The sequence below is a fragment of the Cervus elaphus genome, chromosome 9 (assembly GCF_910594005.1).
Source record: "Cervus elaphus chromosome 9, mCerEla1.1, whole genome shotgun sequence".
NCBI lineage: Eukaryota > Metazoa > Chordata > Mammalia > Artiodactyla > Cervidae > Cervus > Cervus elaphus.
The window spans coordinates 51,991,861-52,013,891 of NC_057823.1; the positions used below are offsets into that span (position 1 = coordinate 51,991,861).

Genomic DNA, 22,031 nt, shown 5'->3' on the forward strand with positions numbered 1-22,031 from the left:
AGGGGGAAGAAGTTTTCGTGTGTCCCCTTTCAAATGTATATTTGGAGATTTTTTTTACACATACTATACACTGTACCTTGATTAGTATCACTAAAAACATACATAGGACTTGCCAATGAGGAAGCAAGGAAGCATGGATTAATGTATGGCGGGCAGCACATCCGAGATCATGGAGGAGGAAAATTATTGGACCCTTAACTCTTACCCTTCTGTCTTACCTCTGAACAGACTATTTCCTTTGTAACTTCGAAAGGGGGTTATAGATCTCAATTCCCAGCTCACATTGAGTTCACCATTGTGGTTGAAAAAGCCTGATTGGCCAAAGGTACTTTCACGTTTTCATGCCATGTCTGGATAGTGGTGGTGAGATCTGGGTTCGAAAAGGGTGTACCTGGACGTGTATGAGTGCAGGTGCTTGTGTAATATGCCTCTGTGAATTTGTCTTAGTTTATTATTTCTGTTATGTTTTCTGTGTCAGGATCTCTGGATATGATTTGGTACGTGTCACTCATAGTGTGACGCTGTATATCACGTTTGGTGTGTGTGTGTGTGTCTGGCTGTGTGACTGCACTCTCGTTATCTAGATGTTCCTATTTGATGTCAGTGTGTTTGAGGTAACTGTTGAGGTGTGTAATAGTCCACGTCTGTGTCTTATCTGGGTCTCCTTCCTAGCTCCCCCACTCACTGCACCCCATCATTCTTGAAGAATGGGCGCGTGTGGGGACACCGGCCCATCTCCACTCCGGTTTTCCTAAGAAAACGTGACAGCACTCCCAGCGTTCCCCGCGGTCACAAGGGTACGGAGGAAAGGCCTGTGCGCATGCACACGTGTGCCGCTTAGGCGACAAGAACTTTGGGGGTCGCCCTTTCTCTCGCGCGCGCTCTCTGGTGGCCTCGGGGGGCAGCGCAGACAGGACGAGAGGCGGGGCCGGCGGCAGCGGCGGAAGTGAAGTCACTTCCGGGCTCGGGTGTTTGTTTGGACTGGAGAAGGGAGGCTGCGGGCGAAGCGCGCGTCGAGCGGGGGAGCGGCGCTGCTTGTGGAGATCCGCGGAGGCCGACCGGATTCGTTGGCTGCCGTCCCCGCTGCCGTGCACTGGGTGAGGGGTTCCCTCGGGCGGAGCGGCGAGAAGGGTGCGGCGGCCCCGGCGGTCGAGGGACAGCACCTCGGCGACGGCTGAGGGGCCTAGAGGGTCCCCTGGGTCGTTGGCCACCAAGCCCGTATGGGCCCCGTTGTTCCTTGCCTCTTCCAGTTGAGTCTGAGAGATGATCTTGGACCGACTTAGTCTCTTTATTCTTTGAGAAATGGCCGTCACTTTTTTTTCTCATTGTCATTATTATTTATGATTTGGATCTCGCAGCTCTCTATCCGGGTCCTCAGTGGCGCGCGATGGTTGCCGGGATAGCACTTTCTCGCGAGCCCCCACCCCCACCCCCACCGCAGTCCCTTCACCCCCCCCTCCGGTACCCTTTTCTCCTGCCCCCCGCTGCCGCCTCGGCAACAAAGCTCATTGTTTCTCCCCACTTTACGCCTGCGCGTCGCCACGCGCTGCCCCTTCTTGCTGCGCTTGCGCGCTTCTCCTGAAGCTTGGGTGGGGGAAGAGAAAGGGGCGGAGGGACTGGCGGATTGCCTTGCATACTAGTAGAGCGTTTTGTAACCGTCTGCGAGCCTGTACCTTTCTGATTTCTCCGGTTTCTTCGACATCCCCTACCCCTTATTTTTAGTTACATTGTATTCCGTGCTCAGATTAGGAGGTCCTTTGGAGTACTGTCAACTCCTACTCCAGGACTGTTTTGAGCCAGTTGAACTTTTAAGGGCTCAGCCAATTCACGTTTTTCAATTTTGGTTCTTTTACTTTTTAGTTTCCTTGTACTATGCTTATTTTCTCGCACCATCAGAAATATATAGCTTGTGGTAAAGTTGTTTGTTTCAAAACATGTTGAAGCAGCCAGCATTGGTATTTTCTGTAACTGCAAAAAGGGGCCTTCTCTGCTTCCTTTTGTTGCCTTTTCCCTGATTTTGCAACGCCGTCATCTCACAGAAACCACAAACTCTAGAAAGAATTTGGCATCCAGTGTGCCGTGGATGAAGGTCTAACAGCTGACAGCTTTTGACATTTCAGCAGAAGACAAATTCCCATTTTGCGTATGCTGGCTAATCTTGTCTAATTAACCTGGTGGTATGATTTTTCACAGTTTGCGTTGAGCAGTTGGTCAGGTGTTGATTTGAGTTTTCTTTAAATAGCCTTTGAAATTTCATGGGCTGCAGGTTATGTATGCAAATAAAGTTCTCTAAGGGTTTTAATGAGATTCCTAGTGTTTGCTGTTTTGTGTTTCTGTTCCGGTCTGTGAGAGGATATTTTGAGCAAATTACGCTGTTTATACCACTTGTTAATTGTGAACTTGAACAGAACTTAATTTTTTCTCACAAGTAGGTGTCTTTGACCAAAAAAAAAAAAAAAGTGACTCTCCCAAAAGTGTAGCCTGCTTTTCTGTTTCTTTATGGCATGGAAGGTGATTTTCATTTTTATTTTAACTTGTGAAATAAGCAGGGAGAGTAAGTTTTATCCTGCCCATTTTGAAATCAGTAGAAACTTGAGAGATGATTTTATTAGGCACATACTTCTATAGCCCTTAGTAATGCAAGGCATTGTTCAAAGTACTTTTACAAGTATTTAGTCTTTAGTGTCTTTAGGCAGCAAGTACTACTGTAAAATGAAGATTATAAATGAAAGAGCGATGTGAAGTAACTTGCCCAGTGTTACACAACTAATAAGAGCTGGAATTCAAGTCCAAGCAGAGATTATGTGCTCTTAACCTCTGTAGCATGCTGCCTGTTATTTAGTAACATATTCAGAGTCCTCTAGGTGGTTAATGGCATATCTGGGATTTGAACCCAATCCAAAATGAAAGTTGCCCAAGTTGTCTTGGTGATCTGGATCACCTTGTTGCACAGATACATTAAGGTTTCACGTATGATACAGTCTGAGATTCACTATCAGTAACTCAGTCTTTTTTCTTAATTTCCTCATTGTTTATAATGGTGCTGTCCAGTAAGATAGCTACTGAGCACATGTCTGTTGAGCACCTGCAATGTAGCAAGTGCAGCCGAAGAACTAAAATTTTGATTGTATGGCATTAAAATTGTTGTTCAGTCACCAAGTTATGTCTGACTCTTTGACCCCATGGACTGCAGCACCCCTGGCCTTCACCATCTCCTGGAGTTCGCCCAGGTTCATGTCCATTGAATCGGTGATGCCATCCAACCATCTCATCCTCTGCCAACCTCTACTTTTGCCTTAAAATTGATTTAAATTTAAATAGCAACAAGTCGCTGGTGGCTACCAAGTTGGATAGTGTGGATTTATTTGAACTGACTGCTGCTTTTTGTATCAGTTTTTATAAATAAGGGTGGTATTTCTGATGCACTTCGAGCCTTTTTCAGCTGTGTTGTACCATCCTTGTTCTTACCTGATAACCTAGTTACACTGCAGTTGACGTCACGGTTATAGTCTTTGCCATTTTTCTGTGACATTGTTTCACTCCTACAAGTGGTTGGACCTGTTGTTTTTATCTTATACTTTGCGGTAGCAATCTTAATTGTTCTACATGTTTAGTAATACTGTTATCTGCTAGGTTGTTTGCCTAGCAACCTCTTCCTCTCGTTATTATCCATTTTATAGATAGGAAACCTGAAACATTACATTTCTAGAAAGGCAGCCTCGTTCCAGAGCCCATGCTTTTAATCATTATTTTGTACTGCCAAACATTAAAAAAATTCAGTGCTGCTCACAGACTTCTGAATTAAATATAGAAGCTGATGCAGAATTTCTATATCTTTTTTCACTAAAATACATACGTATACAATATATGTGTGTAAAACAATAAATAAGTTTAAAGAGCCTACAGTAGTTCAGAGTCCAGTGGAATAAGAAAAGGTGATAAGTCTGTGGAGTCAGTTTCTTTTTGTTTTTTTGTGGGGGTTCTGGCAGCACCACTCGGCTTGTAGGATCTTAGTTCCCCCACCAAGGATTGATCCCTGATTCCTGGCAGTGGAAGCCCAGAGTTGTAACCATTGGACCACCCACCAGGAAATTCCTTGTGGAGTCAGTTTAATGAAAGAAGCAGAAAGAAAATTCTGTTTGAATTTTAATGAGAATTTTTTTAAGAGTTAATGTTTTTATTTTTTATTCCAGTTTTATTGAGATATAATTGAAATATAGCATTGTATAAGTTTAAGGTATATAGTATAATGATTTTATTTACATACCTCATGAAGTGGTTAATGATAGTTCTTAAGAGATGAAAAAGGGGGAAACTTTCTAAAACTTAAAAGATTTATTTATTTTCATATTTAAAAATTTTGTAGAGACTATAAATGTATAGACACTCCTGGAAACCAATAAATGGCAAAAAACAGCTGAGGAAAAGAGTTTATAGATTTAAAGTGCCAGATAGCAGGAAAAAACTGCTCTTAACCAAAATCTGGTGAAATTTTTTTTTTTTTTAATTAAAAAAATTTTTATTTATTTTGAACGCACTGGGTCTTTGTTGCTGCATGTGGGCTTTCTCTAGTTTCGGTGCATGGGCTTCTCATTGTCATGGCTTTTCTTGTTGCAGAGCACATACAGGCTTTCGTAGTTGTGGATCACGGGCTCTAGAACCCAGGTTCCGTAGCTGTGATGAACCATCTTAGTTGCCCCAGAGGGTGTGGGATCTTCCCAGACCAGGGACCTAACCTGTGTCCCTTGCATTGGCAGGCAGATTCTAAACCCTTGGGCCACCAGGGAAGTCCCTGGAGAAATATCTGAATATAAGGCTCTTAGCTAAACAGCATGTTTACAAAAGAAAGAAAATTCATTGTAAAAGACAGTTTAAGATACGTAGTAGCCTAGAAATTTATATATCCTTGGGTAATCTTTTGGAGAAATATTAAGCCAAAACAAGTTAGGGCAAGATGATTATCTATATACTCTAAGAGAAAATCTAATAGTGTAGCTCTAACAGTGCTAGATTATTTTTACAAAGCTCAGGATGTGGGGTGGGACAAGAAAATGGGTCAGTAAAATTCTAAAGGTCTTGCCTTGTCTGGAGCAGAGATGGGGTTGGGTATATTGAGAAAGGAAAGTAAAGCGTTCAAAATGTCTTGAATTTGTTGAAGGTGTATAGAGTATATTTTTACTTGATAGGAAACTATTCAAACTATTTAATTTCACAGTAGATATAAGTCAAGTCATTGTGCTGTACACCTTTATACTTACACAGTGCTGTATGTCAATTATATGTCAAACTGGGGTAAAAAACCCAACTGAGATTCTGCAGTAGTTTTTAAGTTACAGAAAATAAATATTTTTTTAATCTGCTTTAAGTAGGAAAATAAACACTACAGAAATAGTATAAAAAATCTATAATAAAGGTAAATATGAAATTATGATGGAAGACTACCAAACATCAGTTACCAAAAATGTTAATTCCCTATGAGACAAGAGTCTCAGACTGGGTTAAGTAATCTACTTGGTATAGTAGAGGACTTGAATACATCACTTTCAGGATTTAACAGAATTAGCCTAATATATATATACATCATTTTTTATGTTAGAAATAGAAATCACAACAGCAGAGTCCTGTGTATAGCTTATGTATAGTCCTGTATATAGTCCTAATGTATAGCCATGTGTCTGTATGTGTAACAGAGTCAGTTTGCTGTACAGCAGATACTGGCATTGTAAAGCAACCATACTTCCGATTTTTTTTTAAAAAGAAATTTTAAAAAGATAACAAATACAAATCACATTTTTCTCTTTAGACCCAAAGAACATTTTGCAGCAAAAACAGTTGTCTGCAAACAGAACTGTAATAAATTCCCCGAAGTGAAGGTTTTCAGGCTGCATTTTATTATAACAGAGTAAAATAAAACTAGAAATCAGGCATCAAAAGGTAACCAAAAGAACCTTAATCACTTGGAAATTAAGAACATTCTTCTGCATATAAATTAAATAATTTGTAATTACCTAAACTTGATAACTGTTGTGTTAAAACTTCTAGATACAATATATCTAGATACAAATACATCTAGATACAAAATTCATAGATACAAAATTTTTATTTGTAAAAGGATGAAAATGTCAACTTGTAAAAGTGAAGAGCAACAAATTTAAGTTATGTTGAAAGGAAAGGGAGATAATGTGAGAAAACTAAGATTAATGAGATAAGTAGAAAAGACCAATAAAACCAAAAGCAGGAGCTTTATTAAAATTGAATTTTTAAAAATTTGAATTTTTAATTTTTCCATTCCCAAAAAACAATACAAAATGTTTCCGTAGCCATCTTGCTCTCTTCCCTGTGCATGCGTGCTCAGTCTGAGTGTCTGACTGCGACAGTCTGGTCGCGTGTCTGACTGCAGCCCCCTGGACTGTAGCCTGTCCATGAACTTTCCCCAGCATAATGCTAGAGTGGGTTGTCATACCCTCCTCCAGGTTCCCAACCCAGGGATCGAACCTGGGTCTCCTCCATTGCAGGCTGGTTCTTTACCACTGAGCCACCGGGGAAGCCCTCCGTTTCATGTAGGCAACCATATTCTCAGTTTTGTTTTTAGCAGCTCTTACTGAGCTATAGTTCACATACCATGCAACTCCCCCATTTAAAGTATATAGTAGTCTTTAGTATATTACCAGAGTTGTACTTCCATCACCACAGTCAATTTTAGGACGTTTTCATTACCCCAAAAATAAATCTTATGGCCATGCTCTGTCATACAATATGTGTTCCTTTGTGACTGACTTCTTTGATTTAGCATGATGTTTTCAGTATTCATCCATCTATCAGCTGGTGGACCTTTGGGTTCTATCTATTTTTTTACTATTAAGAATACTGCTGCTATGAACATTGTGCCTGTGTAAGTTTTTATGTGGATACTTATTTTCATTTCTCTTGGGAATATACCCAGGAGTGGAATTGCTGGGTTATAAGGGGATTCCATGTTTAATCTTTTGGGGAGCTACCAGACTGTTTTCCATTTTAACTTTCCCACTGGCAGCAAATGAGGGTTCCAATTTTTCCATATTTTCACTAATATAAAGTATTATCTCATGGTTTTGATTTGCATTTTCCAGATGGTTAAGGATGCTGAGCATCTTTTCATGTGTTTTTTGGCCTTTGGAGAACTTTCCAGATGTTTTGCCCATTTTCAAATTGGTTGGTTGGTCTTTTGAGTTGTAATAGGTCTTTATTCTAAATAAAGTTCCCTTATCAGATATGATTTGCTTCTGTTTCTTTTCTACCTTTCCAGAGATTCTATACATTTGCAAATTGTGAACACACACACACCCCCCTCTTTTACTTGTATGAAGAGTTTATCACACTCACTGTGTTCTGCAAATTGTAAAGCTGGAATTTTTTTCCTTACAATAAATCCCATGTTAGCCTTATCAAGGAAAAGGGGACATAGGCAAATTAGCTATGAAATAGGAGAAATTAGTTTTTGTTGTAACAAAATTGAAATTCTGGAGAAATGAGATTTTAGTGAAATAAAAATTACTGTAGTTAACCATAGAGGTTTGTTGTTGTTAAGTTGCTAAGTCATGTCTGGCTCTTTGTGACCCCATGGACTGCAGCACTCCAGGCTTCCCTGTCCTTCATCCTCTCCTGGAGTTTGTTGAAATCCATGTCCATTGAGTCAGTGATACTGTCTCACCATTTCATCCTCTGTTACCCCCTTCTCCTTTTGCTTTCAGCCTTTCCCAGCATGAGGGTCTTTTCCAATGAGTCAGCTCTTGTCATCAGATGGCCAAAGTATTGAAACTTCAGCTTCGGTCCTTCCAATGAATATTCAGGGTTGATTCCGTTTAAGATTGAATGGCTTGAACCAAGGAACTCGAAAGAGTCTCCTGCAATACCACAGATTGAAATAGTCAATTCTTCAGCGTTCAGCCTTCTTTAGGTCCAACTCTCACATCCATACATGTAGAAAACCTGAATAGACCTATCAAAACAAGAGAAAATTAAAGGTTGTTAATAATGTACTAGTTTTAAAACTACCAAGCCCTTATAATTTTAGATTCATTTGTCTTTGGGGATCCCATAATTCTTGTTATTCAAACAATTCCTGAATATAAGGATGGAAAAATTCCTAGTTCATTTTTTTGAAAACTATATTTTATGTAGTGTTCTCACAGTCTGGGTTTGCAGTTATTTTCTTTTGGAACTTGATACTTGTCACTCTGCCATCTATATTGTTTGAACCCTCTTGTATTTTTTTATCTTTTTGCTGTTTTCTGGATACTTCTTTTATCTTCAGTTCTGTTGTATAGATCTAGTCTGTTGCCAAACCCATTATATTTTTGTTTATGTTGTGATTTTTATATATCATCATTTGGCTGTTTTCCAAATCTACTGTGTGCACTTTTTATATTTGGCTGTTTCTGAAGATATTTTCAAGCTTGATATGTAATGATCATTTGCCATATGAGTGGCAACACTCTGTAAACTGCACTGCTTCTTGCTTATTGTATCTTTGTCTTTGCCTTTTGTATTTGGTTATCTTTCATTTTGAACTCTTCATTGGCCTTAAAGATTTATTTTTTGAGGTTCTTAAGGCCTAGAATGAAGATGCCTTCCTCCCAAGGAATTTTACATTTGCTTTTGCCAAGCTCTGGCACTAGGGACACTACCTGTTAAGGGCCACTTTATACTCAGTTCATGACTTGGGATGTTCTGGACCTCCCAGGTGATGAGAATTTATTCCTCCTATCCATAAGAGGTCCAGCCATAGTCACAGTGTCTGTGTTCCCTTCCACCTTTTCCTTTTGATTTGCTTGGTGGGGAGGGAGTCGTTTTTGGTTCACCCTTAACCTGAGTGTATAGCCCTTTAGGGTCCCAGCTTAGAGTGGGAGGATCTCCTGTTCCACCTTTCCCATATGCCTTTTGGCCCATGAAGCATCCAAGGTCAACTCACGGAAGCCTAATGGGCAGAAGCCTTCAGTGCAGAGGCAGCCTCAGTGTTTAAAAATTCCACTTTGTTCTTTGAATTCCCACTTTACTTACCTTTCAACACTTTTGAGTGTTTCTTTAGGAATATGTTATCCAACACTTTTAGTGGGAAGACTATAAATAATCTAGTCTACCACTATTGGTAAAAAGTTCTGATTCATTTATGCTTTAAGGAATTAAAACAGTTCCAAGTAAATGGATATGCCATCTTCCTGGCCAGAGGGCTTAACATAAAAACATGATGCTGATTAAACTGCAAATTTTTAGTAAAATTCCCATCAGACTGTTATGGACAATTCTAAAATTGATACGAAGATGAAAGTGCAAGATTCCCCTCTCCCCCAAGAAAGTTGCTAAGGGATTTGTGCTACTAGGTATTCAAACTTACTGAAAGGCTACTATATTCAAAAACAGTACGATACTAGGTATTCAGACTTACTGAAAAGCTACTGTATTCAAAACAGTATGATACTGTGCTGAAATATTTGAAGATGAAAGGTTTGCAACATAGCAGATGGTTAAGCCAAAAAAAATTGTATAGAGAAAACAACTGTGGCAAAAAGCTAATAGTTGATGAATCTAGATGAAAGGTACAAGTGTTTATGATACTATTATTATGACTTTTTTGTAAGTTTAAAATTCTTCAAAATAAAAGTTGGGGATAAAACAGTATACAATATACCATCATAGAACAAGGAAACAGTATAGTAGGAATTTGATCATGGTAAACCTGAGGAACAAACTTTCATTTAAATAATGATGAATATAGATCTTTTACATCATACTCAAAGTAATGCTCGCATGAATTAAAGATTTAGAGGACTTCCTGGTGGTCCAGTGTCTAAGACTCCATGCTCACAGTGCATGGGGCCTGGGTTCAATCCCTGGTCAGGGAAATAGGTTCCCCATGCTGCAACTAAAGATCCCATGTGCCACGACTAAGGCCCAGTAAGCCAAATAAATATGTAAAGATATATTTTAAAAATAATGAAAAAAAATAATGGAAATAGTTGGGTTTTTGTTTGGTTTTTTTTTAAAGTTTCAATATAAAAAAGAAACTATAAAAATACTGAGAGAAAATAAAGGAAATAAAACCTCAAGATAGGAAAAGATTTCCTAAATGAGATGAACACATCCTGGCAGCTGTAGAGGAAAACAGTGAGATTCTTTTATGCTCACCTGTTTGCAAAAGTAAAATGCTATATTGATTATATAGAGAGCTGTTGAGGATGCAGAGAAATGGGAGCACCCAGCAATGTACATTACCATATTTTTGACATATAATCTGTCTTTTAAAGCTACAAATGCACATGGCTTTTGACCCAGTTATTCTCACTTACCAGAATGTATCGTACAGAAAACACAACTAGAAAAGGATATGTGTACAAGGGTGATCAAAGCAGGATTATTTGTAATGAAAAGACTTGAAATGTAAATGTGCATCAGAGAAGAAATGGTTGAATAATTGCTACTGTATCCATTAAAAAATAAAGTATACTTGTGCATATTGACTAGTAAGGATCTTTCATGTAATATATTAGTTTAGCATGATTCTATTAAAATATATAAATTCTTTGTGTGTCTCTATAAGCAAAGAAATATGAAAGGGCATACACTAAGCTGTTAAAATTTATTACCTCTGGGTAAGATTGAAGATGGAAAGGAAAAAACTTACTTAAGACCTGTTTAAGTAGGGTCTACTTTGTACATAAACAGTTTTTTCACTTTAATGCTTCCTTTTCCAACAAAATTTCCTAACTATGTGCAAAGACCCATTATCCAGAATTTTTCAAATGATTATTGAAAACACTGCTACGTTGTTGTTTTACCATTTTGTGATTTTTGTTTAAGAAAATCTTATTAGATGTATTAGATGTATTCTTACAACTACTAGATTTTTAGTATTAGTAATTTAATATTGCTTGTTCTGAATTATTACTGTGTTTTAGAAATCCTTTTATGAGATTAAGGCTAAAGATTAAAAATTTTGAATTATATTTTGTGATAATTTTAGGATTTTAAATAATAAAAATAAATTTTTTGGAAGCAATAAATGTTCTTTGAAGCAGAATAAATGTTATTTGAAGCAAATATGAACATTAAAAATTGGGGTAAGGGGATTACGGGTTTTCTCTGTTCATTTCTGCCAATTTTTAAGTGGTTTCCATTAAATCATGAACAAAGACAAAACAGCAACAGATTGTTATGGTTTACTTCTCAAAATTTTTTTTTTTAACTGTATTTGTCAAGTCATTATATACATTGTGCCCTCAAACATCACTCGAGCAAATTAGGTGCTTCTGTTTTGTTTTCAGGAGTTCCTGTTTAAGTTTCTGTTGGTTTTGTTCTAGAGAGAAGCTTTTTATCAGCCACAAGAGACTAATATATATAGATTTGAGCTCATTGACTTGAAGATGCTGCTTTTGGACTGCCTCTGAATAAGATGATGATACATCTCAGCAGTACACCTTACACTATATTTTTCTTTTTTTTTTTTAAGTTCTACCGGTTTATTGCTACCAACCCATCTCCCTCCACCCTCATGCACCCATGCTCAGTCATGTAACCCCATGGACTGCAGCCTGCCAGGCTCCTCTGTCCATGGACTTTTCCAGGCAAGAATACTGGAGTGATTTTTTTGGTGGTTTTTCCTAGTGGTTGCCCTGGACATTACAAATAATGCCTTAGTTTGTAACTAGTGTGAACTAATGCTACTTTAGTTTCATGTAGAGAAAAAGAGGAGTTATAAAGCAAGAAATCTATTAGTGACTTTTTATTTATTGTATAGTTACCACTTTATTTCTTCCAGTGAATTCAAGTTAATGCTGGTATTCTTTTTATTTCAATGTGAAGGACTCAGTTTAGCTCTTCCTATAAGACAGGTATAATGGTAATGAATGAACTCTCACTTTTTTACTTATCTGGGAATGTTTTAGTTTCCATCCCCCCCCCCCCCCGCCGCCCCCCGCCTCTTTTATCCCTTCATATGTGTTGTCCTGTTTTCTGGCCTCTAGTTTCTGATGTGAAATCATATATTGTTGTTTTGAAGATGCTCTTTTTGGTTTTTGACTTTGAGTAACTTGATTACAGTGTGTCCATGTGGATTGCTTTGAGTTTATTCTACTTGGGAATTCCTTGAGCTTCTTGGATAGGTTTCATCAAGTTGGAGGAGTTAGGGGCCATTATTCTTCACTCTCTCTCATCTTCTGGGTCTCCCATATGCATTATGCATATATTGGTACATGTAACGGTATCCTACTGATCTCTTGAGGTCTGTTCATTTTTAAATCTTCATTATTTTTTATGTTTTTCAGACTAAATAATCCTTATTGATTTACCAAGTTTATTGATTCTTTCCCCACTCAAATCTGCTGCTGTATGCTGAGGCACACCTTTAACACTTGAGCACTTTACAGCTCTTCTTAACCTTTTTATGTGCAGAGCCTGAAGCTTGAATAGTCTTGTCAGGTCTTTTCTGAGTGTGCTGCCAGCACTGGGCATGCCTGTGGCCTCTTAGGTTTCCCAGAATATGTAGGAGCTTTTCAAAGCCTTTATTCCCAAAGCATCTCCTTCACCAGCCGATCTTCCTTTCCCTTTTGCCCCAACTGTTACTCTTTGCTGGCACTGGCTACTATATTTGCCTTTAACTGTTTTTGACAGATGCCAATTTAAAATAATAAATTTTACAGTATTTGAACTATATACTCAATTAATAGCAAAACACATGTGTGTGTTAATCATTCAGTCATGTCCGATTCTTTGCAACCTCATGGACTGTAGGCCACCAAGCTCCTCTGTCCTTGGAATTCTCCAGGCAAGAGTATTGGAGTGGGTAGCCATTCCCTTCTCCAGGGGATCTTCCCAATCAGGGATTGAGCCCAGGACTCCTCCATTGCAGGTGGATTCTTTACCTTCAGAGCCACCAGGGAAGCCCCACAACATACATAGGACATAATATAAACTGTGTGGTCTAAGAAGAATCAAGAACAGGTCATAGAAGAAAATTTTAAATCTGATAACAATACCTTGTATTAAAACACCTTACACTCAGTAATTGTAGACCTGTCAATGTTCTGAAAGTAAATGATCCTCACCCCTCTGGCTTTTCACTTGACTGGCTGTAGCAGAAATCTGGTCAGCAATTGTTCCTTCCTCAGCTATCTTAAGATGTAAGATTAGTGCCCGGGCTCCAGTTGATTTTACTGGTTCCGGTTATGATTTGTTTCCCAAATATTGCTTGACAATTAAATTTTATTTACTGTCCTTCATATACTTGCAGTGGGATCTGTGCCAAAGCCACGGGTTGTTTGGTGAGGTGATAATGGGCAAAAAGCTGACCTAGAGACATGTCAAATGCAGGGCTTGGGCCCTTTTTGCTAAGCACTATTTATATTTTGTTACTGGTTGGCATCAAACAAGGAGGGAGGGGTTCCCTTGAGATTCCCAGACTGTAGAATTTGCTGGTGCAGATTTTCATTGTTAACATAAGCTTATGCTCATGAAATGTATGGAAAACACTTTTTCTTTAAAAAGTTTGTATTTATATACTACTATAGTCACTTGAAGCATATTCAAAAACAAGTTAGTGGTATTTCTAGTACAGGTCTCACACATAATTGCTACTTAACTGTTCAGTTCTACTTGAATATTGAATGTCCTGTACCCTGCTAAACATGATTTTTATTTGCTATTTTTAACTAAAAATATAAGTCACTTATTAATACTGTGGTCTTCTGAAAGGTAGGATTTAATGGGTATGAGTTGGGATAGGATACGTGTTGGGAAAATAATGAAAAGCTGTTGTAAATTGAGATGTATTTGAACATAGTTTAATGATCGGTTCATGTGCAGAGTAAATGAAGTTCCATCAAGTTGCAAAGCAGAATTGACCTTCTTTTCATAATATTTGAGTCGACTCTAAAATGTAATTTGTTTAAAGATGAGCATATAAATGTTTGGTAGCCTGATATATAAGAATGAGTAATTTACTTTAGAGGAACTGATTGCTGTTTAGTCAGAACTTGTTATCAAAATATGAGGGTTTATTTAATCCAAGATTAATGATAAATAAAAATATCAAGGATATCTATCATCTGTTTTCTGTTGTGTCTGTTTTCATAGTGCTTCAGTTTCCTAACCCAGATCGTGTTTTCTTTCTACCCCACACTGTGCGTGTGTTCAGTAGTGTTCCGACTCTGTGACCTCATGGACTGTAGCCCGCCAGGCTCCTCTGTCCATGGAATTATTCTGGCAAGAATACTGGAGTGGGTTGCCATTTCCTCTTCCAGGGGATCCTCTCAACTCAGAATTCAAACCCACAGCTACAGCATTGGCTGGTGGAGTGGTTACCACTGAGCCACCTGGGAAGCCCTCTACCCCACACCCTAGCACATAAATCTCAGTCTGTCTCTGCCTTTTTTTCATACACATACAACACTAAGTAAGGCAGAATTCTCAGTAATTCTTTTTTTTTTTTTCTGTGCTGGGTCTTGGTTGCTGAGCAGGCTCTTCTCTGGTTGCGGCAAGCGGGGGCTACTCCCTAGTCGCAGTGTGCCAGCTTCTCATTGCAGTGGTTTCTCTTGTTACAGAGCACGTGCTCTAGAGCACAGGCTCGGTAGTTATGGCGCACAGGCTTAACTGCTCTACGACATGTGGAATCTTCCCAGATCAGGGATCGAACCCGTGTCTCCTGCACTGGCAGGCAGATTCTTAACCGCTGAGCCACTGGGGAAGCCCTCTCAGTAGTTCTTAATTCAGGACTTCCTAACAACTAAAAATGTTAGCACCACAATACTATTGTCATTAGTATTCAGTATTGGGGGAAATGCATATGTGCATCAGAATTGGGCCCGCCCACCCCCACTGCTTAGAGACTTTACATTCATATTATATGAAAAGCTGTAAGTTTTTTAATACTTATGTCCTGTTAAGGATAAGTTCATAAAATGAGTTTAAAGGGCCAGGCAACATACATAGAGCGAGTCTGTCCCTGAACCTTACCCAAAGAAGGAAAACTACTTCTAGTATATTTTGGGTTTGGTGTTTAGTTTGATTATGACAACTTTGGAGTAAGACATTTTTTAAACTCTTATCTTCATGTTAGGTACGTTGTTGCCTTCCTTTGGCATAAATCACACTAATGTTTGGATTTATGTACAAGTCTCTCTTGCTTTACGTAAACACATTTTTTAGCAATTTCAGAGTTAATGAATTGGCAGACTGTTATTATAGGGGTGTCCCAGGTTGCACAGTGGCAAAGAATCTGCCTGCCACTGTTGGAGATGCAAGAGACATGGGTTCAATCTCTGGGTCGGGAAGATCCCTTGGAGTAGGAAATAGCAACCCTTTCCAGTATACTTTGCTGGGAAATTCCATGGACAGAGGAGCCTGGTGGGCTACAGACCATGGGGTCACAAAGAGTTGGACACAACTTGTTGACTGGGCGTACACACACAGACAGACTATTGTAGAATCTGGAACTTTAATGCTTCAAACTTTTAACTTGAAATATATCAATTAGGTTAGATCATGTTATCCCCTTTTGAGTAGAGTATACGATTGAGTATAAGATTACTGTATGAGATTAGATGCCTGAAACTCACTGTGGGGAAGTCCAGACATGGAGGAACTCAACGTAGACCCAAAGATAAAGCAAATAGAGAATGGGCTATGAAGTGGAGAGAGCCACAGCTATACCTTGCAACTAAGGAACTAGAAGTTATTAAAAGTTTGTTTTCACTTCCAGTCCCTGGGTTTTTTAATATTGATTTTCCAAGCCATGCTTGTTTTATGGAACACAGAATATTTTTAAAAAATTGGATGGTTTGGGGATTCCATTTAAATAATTGTTTGTCTTTGTTTACTGTTATTAGAATCTAGGCTATTCTCAGTTATTCCTTAGACATTAAAATCATTTAGGAGAAAAATGAAGCTTTCCAAATGCTTGGTTTACCATGTTTATTAATGTATCATATGCATCTCATACCTAACCATGATGGCTGGTAATAATAGATGCTCACTAAGAACTGAAAGAATGACTGACTAAATTAACTGTATTGTTGTTTTAAGATTAAAAACTACATCTAACGCCAACCATGAAAGATCCAAGTCGCAGCAGTACTAGCCCAAGCATCATCAATGAAGATGTGATAATTAACGGTCATTCTCATGAAGATGACAATCCATTTGCAGAGTACATGTGGATGGAAAATGAAGAGGAATTCAACAGACAGGTTAGTTTTGTGTATAAACATTCTTTTTTATTGTAGCCCATGACAACCATCAATATAATTGTACTTGTCCCTGAAATGTGTTTTTCACCTGGTTCCTTATATATGAAATACATGGATTTATGTGCCACCACTCCTGTTTTATTTGGATGTTGATTACTACCAGGTTTAACTGCTCAATTGAAATAACCTTGGGAGCTTTTTTTGGTGTCTGACCCCAGAAATTCTGATTCAAAAGAGTTTAGGGTGGGACCTGGTAAACTTTTTTTTTTAAGGTCTCGGGTGGTTCCAGTGAGCAGTAAGGTTTGGAAACCACTACCTTACACCAGTCAGATTGTCCTATTGCGGTGAAAGTCAAGAGACTCCAGACTAGACAGGCACAAGTACCAAAGTACTGGTTTTCACCTAAGGTTCTCGTTCTGACCAGCCCCCACTGTTCTCTTTAGAGAATTCTCATACGTTGTAGAGAACTCTCATACATTGATAGATGTCTTTATTCCCATATTTCTTGTACCTGTTTTCATCTTTTGTCTGTTTCTCCCTTATCCTGGCTTTGGTCATCAGTAGCCAGCTTGATTTGACCATATCTAGTTATATATATTCAAGAGTGTTAAAAAAGGTTAAGCAGTGTAGTCTTCTATTTCAATGACAGTTAAGTTGCTGGCCCTCTAAAGATTATTTTTCCAGTCATTTTTGGGTGGGTTTAGGGTTTGTATAGTTTGGGAAGTAACATAGGTAATTCTGATACCCAGTCCTGCATAATAACACTTCTTTGTTACTTCTTCCCTGCTACCTTTAGTGGAAAGAAAGAATATTCTGCTATGACAAGTAAAGACATAGCAAAAATCTAAGTAGATCTTTCCAGGTCTTATGGGAAAGATTTTTTTTTTTTTAATCTTAGCATAGAAGCAAATGAGGAAGGTATGACATTGTGATTTTTAATGGTTCAGTTCAAGATACTTTAAGCCTTTCCTAATGATGTCATCTTAGCAAGTATGCTATAAATTACCCTTTATTATAAATCCAGATAGAAGAGGAGTTATGGGAAGAAGAATTTATTGAACGCTGTTTCCAAGAAATGCTGGAAGAAGAAGAGGAACATGAGTGGTTTATTCCAGCTCGAGATCTCCCACAAACTATGGACCAAATCCAAGACCAGTTTAATGACCTTGTTATCAGTGATGGCTCTTCCCTGGAAGATCTTGTGGTAAAGAGTTATTTTTTCACCTTTTTAAAACCTAGCTCATCTTTCTCATAAGTGGAAAAGCCAGCATTTATCTGTTTAAGAAGAGTTCTACGTCTCTTTCCCTTAAGAAATTCTACTGCTTCTTACTATGGAAGCAGAGGCCTCCTGGCCTCACTTATGATATGGAGTGACTTTTGGCAGCACTCTGGAGCTAGTCTGAGGCTACTAATAGACTTCCTGACACTACTTTTAGTAAATGTCTAAAAGTAGTCATTCAAAAGGGACAAGTATGTTCATGTGATTTGCCTATGCAAAATTAGCTTGATGGAGAGGTTTTGCTCTGTCTTAAATATATGGTGAAATTACAAATTTTTTCTGAAAGGTAAAATTTTGGAGATTTTTTTCCTAACCCAGGATTTTCATTGAGTTACCCTAACCCCGTTTGGAATTGTGATTTAACAAAGACTTACAAACTCTTGGCAGAAAAGGAACACAAACCTATTTATATTTTTAGTTGTTCCCAATGTCTCATTGCTGATTATTTGTAGTAAAAAGTGTTTTCAGGAACTGTGATGACTAAGCATCAGTACTAAAGTAAAACCTGATGATCCTTTTGCTAAAATTAAGATAATTTAGTCAGGATGTTAAACTTTCTCTCCATATGGACAATCTCTAGTTGCTTCTGCAAGACGGTTCTCTGGAATATACCCCTAGACTCTGAAGTCATTTTATAATTGTCTTATTCACTGTGCAGTGATTTCCTAACCTGGTTGTACATCATAATGACCTATGAAGCATTAAAAACAGAAATTTTCTCAGGAACATCCCATCCATAGAATCAACCATCTAGACATGCTAATTTTTAAAGCACTCCCAGAAGATACCGCCAGCCTGCCCTTTCAGACATTTTGAAACCGTTTTCCTAAAGGGCTGTATAGAGAACACTGAAATGTACATTGTGGTATAGCTTTTGTTGCAGTAAAGGACAGTAACCCAATTGGGCAGATATGTGATCTGAACAGTCTGTTGGGGTATGCTTGCTTATGGCTGGATTAGTCACACCACAAATAATCCTGATTCCTCTGAGGAAAAAAGCTCTTTGCTGGGCATAATATATAACTTTACCTGGACCCAGTATCATTCCACTGTCTAGAAACTGGTTTGTTTGACCGGGTCTATTTGAGATTAACTCCTTGTTATTTTGTATCTGCCCAAAGTTTAGATTGATTTCCCTTGAGAGATGAGAATGATTGTTTAAATTATGAAACTTAAATTATTGCTCCAATATGTTGTTTAATATGCTTTGGTCTTGAAGTAAGTAATGTTGAGGGCTCATATTCAATCTAAAATTGCCAGCATGCCTACATTTCAGGCTCTGGAATCCATCCTGGTTTCTTTTTGTCTTGATCAATTTGCATTCAGAGATGTGGTAGAGGAAAATTTCCAGCTATTCCCTGTATGCTAACATATCTACTTAGGAAAGTAAAGATTTATAAATACAGAATGATGGTGGTATAAGCCTCTAAGGCTCTGAGAGGCTTTAGCCCATTCCTCCCCTAACTGATAAAAAAACAGTCCCAGAGAGTGACTTATCCAGGCCTACGTAAGAAGTTAGTTAGCAGAGCTGGGGTTCCAACTTAGATCTTCTGACTCCCCATGTAGTTTTCTTTTCCTGTTATATACCATGCTTCCTGTGGGAATTAGAATACAGCAATTGTAAAAAGACAACTCCATATTTTCAAGGAGTATCATAAAGTAAAATTAATCCATAAACAATTCCCCAATCACTATAATCATCATTTCAACACTTGTTTAATGTTTACATAGTATGAAACTGTTTAAAGAAAGTCAACTATCATAGTTAAAGGAATAGAATCCTGTTTTCTGAGACATTCCTTTGGTGGATGTGCAGTTAGTGAGTTTCTGGTTACACTTAAGCAAATTTAATTTCAATTCCTACTTTCTTTTTAGGAAATTGATAAAATTTGATATAATATACATAGCTTACATCTGGTTCCTTGTTTGACTGCTATAGATGTTTTTTAATTCAGTTTTACCTTACCATCTGAATTCTTGACTTTGTCTTTTATTTTTGGAAGATGTTTTGCATGTGGATCTGGGTTGAATGCTTCTGAGTATCTGAAGCTATCTCTTAATGAATTTGCTTTTTTATGTACTTATTTTCCAGGTCAAGAGCAATCTGAATCCAAATGCAAAGGAGTTTGTTCCTGGGGTGAAGTACTAAAATATTTGAGTAGACGGGGCCCTCTTTTGGTGGATGTAGCACAATTTCCACACTGTGAAGGCAGTATTAGAAGACTTAATTGTAAAAGCTCTCTCTTGTCACTGTGTTACACTTATGCATTGCCAAAGTTTTGTTAGTCTTGCATGCTTAATAAAAGTGCTGAGACTGTTATTAAGTAAAAAGCTGTCAAACATTTACTGAGAATAGAATTGGCCCCATGGCTTGAAATGAAAACAGCAAGGAAAGAAGCACCAGTCAAGTTGTGATAAAGCACCAAATTAAATGATCTCTAAATCTAAATTAAATTCTACTTGTTAAGTGAGTTTCTCAGTTCAGTCTTAAATTTGCGTTCCCATCAAAAAGAATCTCCTTTTTCTGAAGAAGGCTTGCTGGTTAATTGGAATAATTCAGTATAGACATTTAAGTATGTCTTTAGTTACTGAGGTTACAAGGTAGTGAACCTAAGTCTCCTGGCTTTTACAGTGTGTTATCATGTAAGAAAATACTGAATTATCCTAGTGTTACATCTAAGAAAGTATGTGATTTGAGAATTCCATCCTTTTCTAAGGAGTCATTGCATCATAGCTATTACCTGTGTAAAATCTAACATTTGACCAACCCATAATTCAATTGAACAAAGAAATTGTTATATAATTTGAGTGGTGCTTTTCCTTGCTTTGTTAACCATCACTACAATAGTCTGCAGCACAACTTTTCTTTTAACAAAGCTAGAACAGTTTTGGCTTCTTAAACTTCTTATTTGGGTAGGTTAAGCTGCCATACGTGTTCAGTGTGAATAGTGTTTAAGTTGAAAATATTGTAAAAAAATTATATTTTTTCAAAAATATTTAAAAAAATAAATAATAGTAGAACTGAGCTACTGATGTTTGTGTTTATTGGTGTTGAAATACGGGCTCTTAAGTGGTGATACTCACTTTAGTGTGGGCCCAGTCCCTCAGGACAACCTTGTTGGCAAAATTTGCTGAGAGAGCAAGCTTTATTAGATTCCATAGTGTCAAGTGTGTTGTTATATAAGTATCTGTCCAAAATATAGCAGTAAAATAAATCCCATAGCCCCCTCCGTAGCCCACCTTGGTTGCCTCAGGCTGCAGTGTCAAGGCAATCATACATATCTACGTTAAGAAACTTTCTGACTGGCCAGTATATTGGTAACCTTACTCTAGTATAAGCTCCACTGGCTTCTGCCCTTCACAAACCATTGCTGCTCTGATTGGTCTGGTTTGCTGTTTGGATTCACCTGGATCTTCCCCTTTTTCACTCTCACAAACTAATTTATAATCTTTATTTGGGATAGGCTGTCTGTCAACTAGCAATTTCCTGGTTCCATATATAATTCTGCCTTGCAGCCCTATTCTTAAATTTGGAGGGCTCAAGATTAAGAAGGCCATCTAGTCAGTCCTGGTTCACATTTTCCCTATGGTCCTTTGATGTCAGTACCTTAAGACTCTGAAGTAGCTGATCCTGTTCGGCTCTTGCTATTTTTGGAGCCACAATACCACCAGCCCCCTCTGTTCTCTACTAGCTCAGTACCACAAGTGGCACAGCAAGCTGCCAAGTATGTAAGTGTTAGAGACCATTTCTCTAAGCCTAGATGGGTGGGCAGATGAGTTCATTTCCACATACTGCCAGATGATCATCATGCAATATAATTAGAGGTTATAAACTTAAGTAACCTAATGATTAAAAGCAAAGACTAACCAGACTTCCTGAATTTGAGTCTAGTGATTGTGGGTAGGTCCCTTAACCTTTCTGTGCCTTAGTTTCCACCTTGTTAAAATGGTAGTAATAACAGTATCTATCTCAGGAGTGTATGTAGTTAATAATAACACATCAAGCGCTTGAGACCATCCCCTGGTACAAAGTAATAAATCACTTAACTAGAACTTTCTATCATGGAGTCATCTAAGCTAAGCTCTCACCTTGTTGGAACTTGTCCATCTGTGGCAATGTGCACGTTAAAACTACCTTTTTTAAGACCTTGAGACGACATCACCCCATTTGGGCCTGTATGGCGTAGTTTTAGGGTAACTGAAATCATTCTGTTTTGTAGAGGTTTTATTAGAACTATTGAAACAGGGCACCTTATGTGAGAGAATTTTTAATATTCTTATACTTGTGTCATTTCTCAACCTTTTCCATGTCATGAAGTATAATTTATCATACTGGAGTGCATGAATGAGGTTGCCTATAGCTACAGGTTATGGATCATGGGCTCTAGTTGACCCAGTATCAGTTCAGATACTCAAAGGCCGAAGGGATCAATATTTCAGCATACTTTTAACCTCCTACACAGTTAATGGCCCACACTTGTTGGGAAGTTCCACTGTCACTATAAAATCCAAAGGCCAAAGGATCAGTATTTCAG

At 38.1% G+C, this 22,031-nt stretch overlaps 1 protein-coding gene across 1 annotated transcript; it reads left to right on the plus strand.

Moving 5' to 3' along the window:
* Window positions 1-940: 940 nt before the first annotated feature.
* On the plus strand, window positions 941-20,521 carry PAIP2 (poly(A) binding protein interacting protein 2). The gene is made up of 4 exons (XM_043912917.1): window positions 941-1,097; window positions 16,054-16,217; window positions 17,242-17,421; window positions 19,589-20,521. The coding sequence occupies exons 2-4, from the start codon at window positions 16,080-16,082 to the stop codon at window positions 19,643-19,645; spliced, it is 375 nt and encodes a 124-aa protein (XP_043768852.1). The 5' UTR covers window positions 941-1,097; window positions 16,054-16,079; the 3' UTR covers window positions 19,646-20,521.
* Window positions 20,522-22,031: the final 1,510 nt, after the last annotated feature.